This window comes from Neolamprologus multifasciatus, chromosome 8 (genome assembly GCF_963576455.1).
Source record: "Neolamprologus multifasciatus chromosome 8, fNeoMul1.2, whole genome shotgun sequence".
Lineage (NCBI taxonomy): Eukaryota > Metazoa > Chordata > Actinopteri > Cichliformes > Cichlidae > Neolamprologus > Neolamprologus multifasciatus.
Genome location: NC_140446.1, coordinates 12,321,285 through 12,331,562, shown reverse-complemented (window position 1 = coordinate 12,331,562; position 10,278 = coordinate 12,321,285). Strand labels below are relative to the sequence as shown.

Here is a 10,278-nt window from a genome sequence, read left to right as displayed (position 1 = left end):
TAGTATTCCATTTCTGCCAACAAATAATGATTATGATTTATTTTATTAGTATTATTATTAGTGGAACTGATTAAAACAATCAGCTGGAGATTTGAAGACAAAAGCAACAACAAGAACTGTGGATTTGACCTGACGATGACATTAGTTCATGACAGTCAACAATAAAAAGTTCCTGAGGGGATCACAGTGTCTGGACAAATTTCGGTTCAATCCATCCAATAATTTTTGGGGACATTTTACCCCAAATCACAATTGCGGTAACAAAAGAAAATTTAGGACAGCTGCAAGAGAACTGCTAATATACTGATAAAAAAAAAAAAGGCTTCCATGGTGTACTTCAGGGTTTCAAAATAAAAGTTTTATGTAAGTTTTTGTACTTACCAAGAACCCCCCCCCCCCCCCCCAAATTGAATAGGTTTAAAATGAAAACACACTGCAGATGAATTTCACCTGCAGCGCATTGGATAAAAGCTTCTTCAACACAACACTAAGGTTAAATAAAAACAATATCTCATATTCAGTCCCTTAAATTGATTCTGCCCAGAGGAGAGTTCATTACATTGATCTCCTATTAAGACGCGGGTCGATATTATATAGAGATGCCGCATAATTCACATCAAACACAGCGCCAGAGTTGTGGGGGAAATACATTTGATTAGATTCCATTTCTGAAACAAACTGATTAAAGTCAAAGCACAGCATTTCCTTCAACTGACACAGTCATCAAGTGTCTCATTTGTCTGGAGAAAAAGCTGTTTTGAGGTTATGTGCATCAGAAGATCTTTATTTTTTGAAGCGGTCATGAAGTCTTTTGCAGTTTCATATCCAAAGCACAAAGCTGTTTAAGGAATCCTCTGTTTGGGAAGATCCACCTGCGCTCTTTGACCTTATTGATTGCATCTAGTAGCGTGTAATTGTGGTGGATCATTAGGTAGGCCAGGACAATGGAGGCAGACCTGCTCACGCCAACAGCACAGTGGACGAGAACTCGAGCTGGAGAGGAAGGAGAAGAAAAATATCACGGTGAGCATAAAGCATGTGGTCGATAAGGGATTTTATTCTGGATGAGACGAGTGAGAGGTCGGCGGAGGCTGACATTAAACATGATGGGTATTTACCACTTGTCGTGTCAAGTGCGTTATGAATATACTCAGCAGAGGGAAAGAAATATTGGGAGAGGTCAAAAGACGGTGAGTCATCTGCAGGCACTCCATAGTAATCCACGGTGGATCCATAGAAGTAGTGACTCCCCTGACAGTGCGTCTTCCCATGAGCTGCATTCACAACATGGGTGATTCCCAGCTTCCACAGACTGTAGCGATCATTAGCTACTGACCTACAAAGAAAAAAGCAATCAGTCTTTCTAACTGGTAATTGATCTAGGCTGATTATGTTGTATAAGCCATCAAGAGCAATTTTAAAGACTTACATATCTCCAATGAACAGGTTAGGCCAAACTTCATCAACATGATTACCAAACCTTTTACCTCCATACAAAATCTTCTCAAGGTCTTTCGCAGAAGGAGAGGCAGGAGAAGCTGCACTATTTTCCTGCAGGTTGTTCATTGTTGACCACACGCATATCCCTATGTATGATTTATTCTCTCAACATTTATTTTCAAACTATTAAACCTTCACTGAGACCATGCTGGGAGCCACAGACAAGGACAGGTGTTGCTGTTCTAAAATTAAAACAGTGACCTACCTTACTCTGAATGTAGGCCAGCTTTACATCTCTAAATGTTTTTTTTAAAGTACATTTTATGTCAACACATAATTTCTAATTTTATCATTTTCAGTTGCAAAAATACATATAGTTGTGGTCAGAAGTTTACACACACTCATCATGCTCATTATTGTCATTGTCCTTTGGGGTTTTGAATGATTTCTTTAAAGTGTTCTTTTTTCACGGTGGAATGATTGTACAGCATGCATTTTAATTTATTAAAAAAACGAGAATTGAGGACACATGTTTGAATCTATTTTGGATATTATCTAATCCATAGAGGGCCACATGTATAGAAACTGGCTCAAATATATAAATACACCCCAACTAATTTTGGTTTAATGTCTCTTAGCAAATAACCACAACTCTATTTAATGTTTTTTGGTCATACCATTTCACGCGTAAGAACGGTGTAGTACCACCTGTTCACCATAGAGTGTCACTGTTTCACTGTTGTTCCGCGTTTTCTTTTAGCGTGCGCCGCTATTCTGGACATTACCGCCTTGTGTTGTCAACAGGACTCCTAGCTAGCGCAAAGCCTGGGCGTAATGATGTCCAGCAAACTCGTGTCACTAAAGCAAATGCTAATAAGATTTCTTCTGATTCTTGTGAGATGTCACTTCGTTAGTTAGCCGGAGAGATATATTCTGTGTCATCTTCTGTTACATCTCAGAGCTGGTGAGTGACCGCAAAGCACACGCATTGATTGAGCTAGCATCAGTGAGCTAGCAGTCTTTAGTATTAAGCTCAGTTAGCCCCGTGGGCAGGGTTGCATGTGGATGCTTTCACGTTTATCTCTGGCGTATTTGTCTTTACATACTCATAGGACAGATAGTTGCCTGACAAAATACTGAGATAAGTTAACTTGGGAGTATACGAAGAGCTTCTAAGCCCGATTTAAATGCTAGCCAGTGATATATTTAAATGGGTTAAATATATGGGTTATTGCAGGTCGAATGTAGTTGCTGGACTGTTTATTTTTTTTATTTTATCAAAAAACACAGAAATGTGTTGCTTTCTTGTCAGTCCAAGGAGCAGACTGTTGAGGCAGTGTTTATTTCGGTTAATAATGAAGTTAGAAATAGTCATAATGTCTTTTAATGTGAATAGGACAATAATACCCCACAAATCGTTATCTATTAACTAGCACCTTAGGATTTAATTGACTGTTTGGCCTGGGATAACATGTAGCTGCTCCTTCACTTACATTTTAGGGTGTGGTTTCCATTGTGCCTTAGGAAATCCTTGCCAGTACTTGCGTCATATAACTGCATAAGTTGTGATTACCCAGATTTCCTGTGTAACTCAGGATTTGTCTTAAATTTGTTTATCACCTATAATTTTGTCACAAAATGAATGACTTTTCTGTCTGCGCAGCAGTCTTGCATAGTGTCTTTAAAGTTACTACTGCTGATTCAGAGCAAATAAACTGTGCCTTAAACTAATCCTGAATATTATTTTGCTTGGTGTTTTGGAAGCCAATAAGGAACTGATACTGCTGAACTTAAATGTGGCTGTTCTTCTTTCTAGCCTTTGGTGTCAGGAGGAAATGACCCAGCTGAGTGTCCGTCGTTGGACGCCTAAGCACGTTGCCAAGTGGTTGAAGGAAGAGGGCTTCTGTGACTATGTGGACCTGCTGTGTAACAAGCACCGGCTGGATGGCACCAGTCTGCTCGCCCTCAGTGAGTACGACCTCCGCTCGCCGCCTCTGGAGCTCAAGGTGCTGGGGGACATCAAGCGGCTAATGGTCTCCATTCGGAAACTTCAGAAACAGAACATTGATTTATTGGAGGAGCTGGGTCTTCCCTTTGATGGCCACTCTCCCACCGGTTCTGGAGGCAGTTTGGACTGGTTGTGTAACGGAGACCCGGGGAGAGACTGCGACAGCACTGACACAGCACCAGTGGGAGAGGAGTATCACCAGTACACTAATGGAAAGTACAAGCAGCAGATGCGGCGCCTCGATCCCGAGTACTGGAAAACGGTGCTTAGCTCTGTCTATGTGGTGTTCGTGTTTGGGTTTACATCCTTCGTCATGGTCATCGTGCACGAGAGGGTCCCTGACATGCGCACATACCCTCCGCTCCCAGATATTTTTCTAGACAGGTGGGTGTGATCGCTCACAAGAGCTTTCTTAAATTTTCTTACAACAAAAACGTTAATCACTTCTGAAATTCCACAAACGATGATGTTTGAGTATCACACCAAATCGCTGACATTATAACTGCCCTAAATCCTTGTAGCGTGTTTCTATTATTGTCCTCATATACTCCTGATGTGCTCGCTGAGGTTCAAAAAGACCTTTGAGAATTGTTTACAAGGTGACCTACTTTTGTTTATGACCAGCTTTGGGCTTTTCATGAAATGAAAACTTACCAGGAGAGATTATTTCAAGGAATTTCCAGTGTGTGTTTGGCAAGACACTGAGGCAAATTATTCAGGTTAGTTAATTATCTCCAAAAGAGATATCTTGGGAGATAACATCTATATGCATTGAAATGATTAATTAAAACTAATATACCAAAACACCAAACAAATTTTTCTGTCATGTTTGTTGTAAGATGTTAAGCAACATCAGCTATAAATGCTCACTTTCAATCTGTTATTTGAGCACTGATGTTGTCCTTTTCCGCAGTGTGCCTAGAATACCCTGGGCATTCGCCATGGCCGAGGCATGTGGAGTGATCCTCTGTAACATCTGGATGCTGGTTCTGCTGCTCCATAAACACAGGTCAGTAGCTGCTCTGAAAGATCCCAGGAGCCTGTCAGTAGCACAGGAAACTCACATTTCACTACTTCTAGGTCCATTCTCTTGCGGCGGATGTGCAGCCTCATGGGGACGGTGTTCATGCTGCGCTGTATCACCATGTTTGTCACTTCCCTGTCTGTTCCAGGACAGCACCTGCAGTGTTCAGGAAAGGTAACGCATCTTTTTTTTCTCATGTATCAGATCTCTTTGCAAGATTAGAGTATTACCTGTTTCCTTCTAGATGTACGGCGACATGTGGGCCAAACTACAGCGAGCTGTGGCCATCTGGAGCGGTTTTGGGATGACACTGACAGGGGTTCACACATGTGGCGACTACATGTTCAGTGGCCACACTGTGGTCCTTACCATGCTCAACTTCTTTGTCACAGAATGTGAGTAGCTTCTGTTTCTGTTTTCTGTGAGGAGGAAAACACATTTGTGCTAAGATGAGTTGAAAAGGCCTTGGAATAACTTGGAATTATAATTGGAAAATGATCAATGATTTCAAAACTAATCCCTAAAACCCCTCATTTTGTAAGTAAATAAACATTTTAGACATTACCTAACACAGTGGTTCCCAAACTTTTTTTGCAGGGCCCCTCTTGTTTTACAATAAAAATGTTTGCGCCCCCCGTTGCCCGCGAGCACGCATGAACACATCCTCCAACCACACACACCCATATTTTGCTTCATTGCAGTTTATTTCACACCTCAAACATTTAGTAAACAATTAAGCAAATACAAGTAATCTGCAATAAATTACAGGTAGTAAGAAAATAGACTACTAACTCTTTTACGCTATGTCCACACCTACACGGGTATTTTTGAAAACGCAGCTGTTTTGTCCACGTAAACGGCGTTTCGAATCACCGAGAACGGAGATTTTTTTAAAACTCATTTTTTGCGTTTGTGTGGACAAGGAATACGGAGTTCGTCATGCAACTTCAAAGGTTTTTTCACGTCACGCTGTGTGCACGTTATTGTTTACATGAGATGAATTGCAGAATGGCAGATAGAGACAAAATACTGTTAATCTGACTATCTGCAGGTTTTACACGCGTACATACACATGCAGTTACTGTCCCTCCATTTAGAAAGGCAGAGGTATCACAGTGTAATTATTTTACATGTAGTTGTTTTTTTTTCCTGTGTAATAATGTTCAACATTACTGTCAATACATTTTTCAAAAAATCCCTCTGCAAAATGGGTTCAAAAACATAAACAACTGTTGGATACTGTTTGTCCGTGATTTGAACCGGGGAAACAAATCGTGGCAGGATCAGCCTGATATTATTTGTATCCCACTGTAACTTTACTGTATAAAGAGCTAACATCTCCAAAATGTCAGGAGTAGTTAGTCATTACAACAAGTGTTTGTGAACTACAAATCAAGAATGTGGGATACTGTTTGTCCGTGATTTAAACAGCCCAGTGCTGTTCCCGACGAAGGGAAAACCAATTCTGCAGGGGAGACCTACCTCGGCACTTGTGCAAGTGAAACCAAAGGGAAGATATGCTTCACCATATTTTCTAGTCTTTGGCTTAGAATGAAGTTGGTTTGGAAACATATTCAGCTATGCTTCATCTCCTGCTTAGCGTTTCTGTGGGCGCCCCGTGCTAGCAGTGTCCAAGCGTTGTTTTTTTTTTTTTTTTTTTTTTTTTTTTCCCTTTTCATGCCGCGCCCCCCCTGCAATGGCTCTGCGCCCCCCCTAGGGGGCGAGCCCCACACTTTGGGAAGGTCTGACCTAACACATGTGAGAGAATTTGTATGTTTCCAGGTTAATGGATTCCAAACCATATTAGTCCATTAGCCAACAGCTAACTGATCTAATTTATTTGAAAAGTTTCAGTCAGGTGTCATCACAGTACACAATAAGGCATAAATGAAGGTCACAAACGATCTTCTTATGGCCTCTGACAGTGAACTTATTTCTGTGCTTGTCCTGCTAGACGTCAGTGCAGTTTTTGATACTACTGACAGCAATATTTTATTACAGCGATTACACCATGCTAGAGGAATTAAAAATGCTGCATTGCAGTGGTTGGACTCATATCTATCTAATAGATGCCAATTTGTTCATGTAAAATGGGGAATCTTCTTCACACAATAAGGTAAATTATGAAGTTCCACAGGGTTTTGTGCTGGGGCCAATTCTATTTACATTATACATGCTTCCCTTAGGCAGTATCATTCGAAGCATAACATAGATTTTTGTTGCTGTGCAGTTGATGCCCAGCTTTATTTATCCACAAAGCCAGATATGACACACCACTTAGTTAAACTTAAGGAATGTCTTACAGACATAAAGACCTGGGTGACCTCAAATTTCTTGCTTCTAAATTCAGATAAAACTGAGGTTATTGAACTTGGCCCTTACCTTCTATAAATCCTGTTAAACATGCTGTCATATTAGATGCTTGCTCTGGATGGCAGCACCTTGGCCAACAGTAACACTGTGTGGAAACTTGGGAGTCAGGTTTGCCATGATATGACCTTAAATGTGCATATAGGACGGGTGAATTGGTCCTATATAATTAAAACTTGATTTAAAAAAAATATTGTTGCTTTATTAATTTCAATCCAAGTCTAAAGAGCACTATTATTATGTACACAGTACAATAAACCCCATAGTGGTAGTAAATCATAAAGCAGACATAGATTGACCATATTTGGAGAAGGTGTCCCTATGTTGCCATCCAGTGTCTGCTACTGGTACTACAAGTATTTCTTGAAAATTAATAATAAACCTATTATAGTTGTTTCCATTGAAATATTTTTAGTCTTTGATTCTGCTAGAGAAACTTTGTATGACTCATCCTCAGTTCCAGTGTCTATAGCAAGCCATTTCAGCTCCTCCTCCTGTAGAGCCACCCGTCTTTCTTTCTGATTTAAACAAAAAGCTTGAACAGCAGGTAGGAGTGGCTGAGAGCTTTGTGCCTGAGATGAGACACAAGCAGAAAAAATATTTTTACATTAAATATGTGAATGAAAATAACTTTAACAGACTTAACAATGTGCCACATTTTAGAATGGAATCACATGAAGTGCTCAGTAACGCTCTTCCGTCTTTGATTTACACAGACACTCCAAGAAGTTGGAATTTTATCCACACTTTGTCCTGGGTGCTCAACCTCTTCGGGATCTTCTTCATCCTGGCTGCACATGAACACTACTCCATTGACGTGTTCATAGCCTTCTACATCACTACCAGACTCTTCCTGTACTACCACACCCTAGCTAACACTCGGGCCTACCAGCAGAGCCGGAGAGCTCGCATCTGGTTCCCCATGTTCTCCTTCTTTGAGTGCAATGTCAACGGGCCGGTCCCCAACGAGTATTGCTGGCCTTTTTCTAGACCTGCTGTGCTAAAGAGGCTGATCGGATAATAAGCCGCCTGCAGCAGTACTGTTAGACACAGACAGTGTTCTTTCGTCTGCTTTGTCAAGTTGCCAACCGAGGCAGTGTGCGAAAAAGACACCTAACATGAGCCGCACAAAGGCCTGATGGAATACACAGAGCCATATCCTTTTAAATTTTAAGATTTAGCTCCTAACCTGCTTTTATTGTCTTTTTTTAAACAAAAAAACCTGCAGAGTTTCTAAAAGGCCCCATCCCAGTTTGATTTTACAATACAATGACATCTGTTACAGACTGTTTGGATAGCAAGCAAATTATGAAATAAATTCTCATTTAAAAATGCATCTAAACCTTTACAGGAAACTGTGCAATTAAGATATCTGGATCTGGATTCTTGAGTTTTTCCTCATATCCCACATTTGAGTTCTAAAAAACGATGTATGTATGTATCTGTATGGACCAATGTTGAAGCAATATGTATAGATTCATATTATGTTATATAGAAAAGCATAATTTGTCATCATGTTAAACATTTTGTTCAATCTTCTGCATTCCTTTATAACACGCTGACATTTTGACAGCATTACTAAAGACTGAAACAGAAGTTCATGGCTCCTTTTCAGATAAATGACATACACCGAATCTTGTGTCTTTACTCATGACATTGCCTGCTATTTCCTAGAAAATATGCATTTAAGGAAATGACATTATCAGCCAAAAAAGTTAGAATAAAGTTTTATCCAGCTGTCTTAAACATAGTTCCATTTGCCAATTACCTGGAGTGTTACTGTGATACATTTCTCTGTGAAGAATTATTCCAAACTGTTCATGTTTACTGTTGAATATATGTATAGGTTTTTTAAGAAGTCCACATTCAGTGTAAACTACTAGACTTAGACCAAGTGCAACAACCTTTTCTTGATATTAATTCTTTGATGTTAATATGTAGTAAACAGATGCTGAAATTTGTATTTGTTTAGATTAATTTATTCCATTTTATAAATGTCAATAGGTATTTTTATATTCTGTGTACAAGGTTGCAGCAATGTGCACATAGAGAATTATGTTTACAGTCGCTTCAAACTCTGTATTTGTTGGAAACGTGTTATTTAATTTACATATTCCAGCTTGTCCTGTACATTTCATTGAGAGAATCGTAAAAGATCATCGTCATTGCAGCATGTTAGAAACATGATTCTGAGTGGAGTTAATAGTCTTAACACATCCCTTCACTGAAGAAGTAGGATGTGTTTATGTGCTACTGTAGAGCCATTAAACTTCTTGTCCCAACAGTCATTTCCATCAATAAAGAGCTGAAACAGGACTGTTTCCTTTCCTTTTTTATTTATCTATTTATTTTGCCCCACTTGCTGTACGACCACCTGGGGAATGCGCTGTGATGCCAGAGCTTAAGAGCAGTCATTTGGAAAATTGTCAGGCTGAGTTAAATGTGTATTTTATTGTTACAGGCCACTGCTTTAGGTATTAAAGAGCGACTTGTGTTGACATGGTGGCAACCTGAAGTATACTGCGCCCACAGACAGGAATCTAGCCTAACACAATTTTCCTCTAATTTCCTACACCAAGCTTGATTGGCAGGGTGCCCTTACTCCAGGGCAACTTGGGTTCAACATAGTTTTCAGTACAGTCATGTTACAGTCAACATTTTAATTTGTAAAGATAAAACTCAGTGGCCCGTGAGCCACCACGGGCTCCAAATGACAAAGTGGCAAATTACAAAAAACATTCAAGAAACTCAAAGAAGGGCCCAGACCCGCAAAAAACAAAGCATATGCTGAGCGCTTACTGAACAGGGATAAAACCAAATAACCCCCTTTAAACCCCAACAGCCTTCAGATGGTATTTATTCACTCGCCCTGGAATGATTAATACTGTGTCACGAATATAACAAGACCCACAATGCTGATAAAAACATGCTCCTAAAGTCTGTAATAAGTAGTAACAAAAGTCCTTGAATATGGTCCCACACGCAGTCTTTTTCTTAATGTGTCCTAGTCCATTAGAGTTATAACCACAGCAGCTGAAATGTCCAATTAAATATCAGGTTAAAAGTCCAACAAAAAGAAGCGAGAAACCATATCTTTATGTGTCTGTGGAAGTCAATGGGAAAGATACTGGGCTATCCACAGAGCTGCTTTGAGCCTCATCACTTGCTTCAGAGGCCTCAGCAGTCTCTACCTGTTCATCCAGCTCACCATCACCACATAGTCCACTGCAAGGACCTCAAGTGGTGCTATAATATTGCTGAATGTCACTAGGTATTGGATACCTTTAACCAGTGTGCACCGCTTGCACTGCCGAGCCAGTTCTTACTGTCTTTACTCCTTGTGGGCCAATAGTAGCTCCCCCTCAACAGTCTGAGAGGTGCTCTTTGCACTGAAATGCCCCCTATGTTCATGTTGGCTCTTGCATATCTTATGTTG

The 10,278-nt window shown here is 40.1% G+C and overlaps 2 protein-coding genes across 2 annotated transcripts; one reads left to right on the top strand and one right to left on the bottom strand.

Annotated features, from left to right (window-relative positions):
• Positions 1-1,596, bottom strand: LOC146512605 (dual specificity protein phosphatase 13A-like). The gene is made up of 3 exons (XM_085169816.1): positions 1,430-1,596; positions 1,119-1,336; positions 1-993 (listed from the first exon to the last, which is right to left on the bottom strand). Exons 1-3 carry the CDS (start codon positions 1,564-1,566, stop codon positions 800-802), a joined length of 549 nt encoding a protein of 182 aa, XP_085025942.1. The 5' UTR covers positions 1,567-1,596; the 3' UTR covers positions 1-799.
• A 613-nt stretch (positions 1,597-2,209) lies between these two features.
• samd8b (sterile alpha motif domain containing 8b) lies at positions 2,210-9,158 on the top strand. Its single transcript, XM_085169804.1, has 6 exons — positions 2,210-2,404; positions 3,257-3,832; positions 4,362-4,457; positions 4,529-4,646; positions 4,717-4,867; positions 7,559-9,158. Exons 2-6 carry the CDS (start codon positions 3,276-3,278, stop codon positions 7,861-7,863), a joined length of 1,227 nt encoding a protein of 408 aa, XP_085025930.1. The 5' UTR covers positions 2,210-2,404; positions 3,257-3,275; the 3' UTR covers positions 7,864-9,158.
• The last annotated feature ends 1,120 nt before the right edge of the window (positions 9,159-10,278 follow it).

What these genes read in the sequence shown, in the direction of transcription:
- LOC146512605 (XM_085169816.1), bottom strand. Translation starts at nt 1,566, where the DNA reads ATGAACAACCTGCAGGAAAATAGTGCAGCTTCTCCTGCCTCTCCTTCT. An exon ending in AACCTGTTCATTGGAGATAT is followed by an intron (nt 1,337 to 1,429) that starts GTAAGTCTTTAA and finishes TTTTCTTTGTAG; the next exon opens with GTCAGTAGCTAATGATCGCT. An exon ending in CGCACTTGACACGACAAGTG is followed by an intron (nt 994 to 1,118) that starts GTAAATACCCAT and finishes CTTCCTCTCCAG; the next exon opens with CTCGAGTTCTCGTCCACTGT.
- samd8b (XM_085169804.1), top strand. Translation starts at nt 3,276, where the DNA reads ATGACCCAGCTGAGTGTCCGTCGTTGGACGCCTAAGCACGTTGCCAAG. An exon ending in CTGCTGCTCCATAAACACAG is followed by an intron (nt 4,458 to 4,528) that starts GTCAGTAGCTGC and finishes CACTACTTCTAG; the next exon opens with GTCCATTCTCTTGCGGCGGA. An exon ending in CAACTTCTTTGTCACAGAAT is followed by an intron (nt 4,868 to 7,558) that starts GTGAGTAGCTTC and finishes TGATTTACACAG; the next exon opens with ACACTCCAAGAAGTTGGAAT.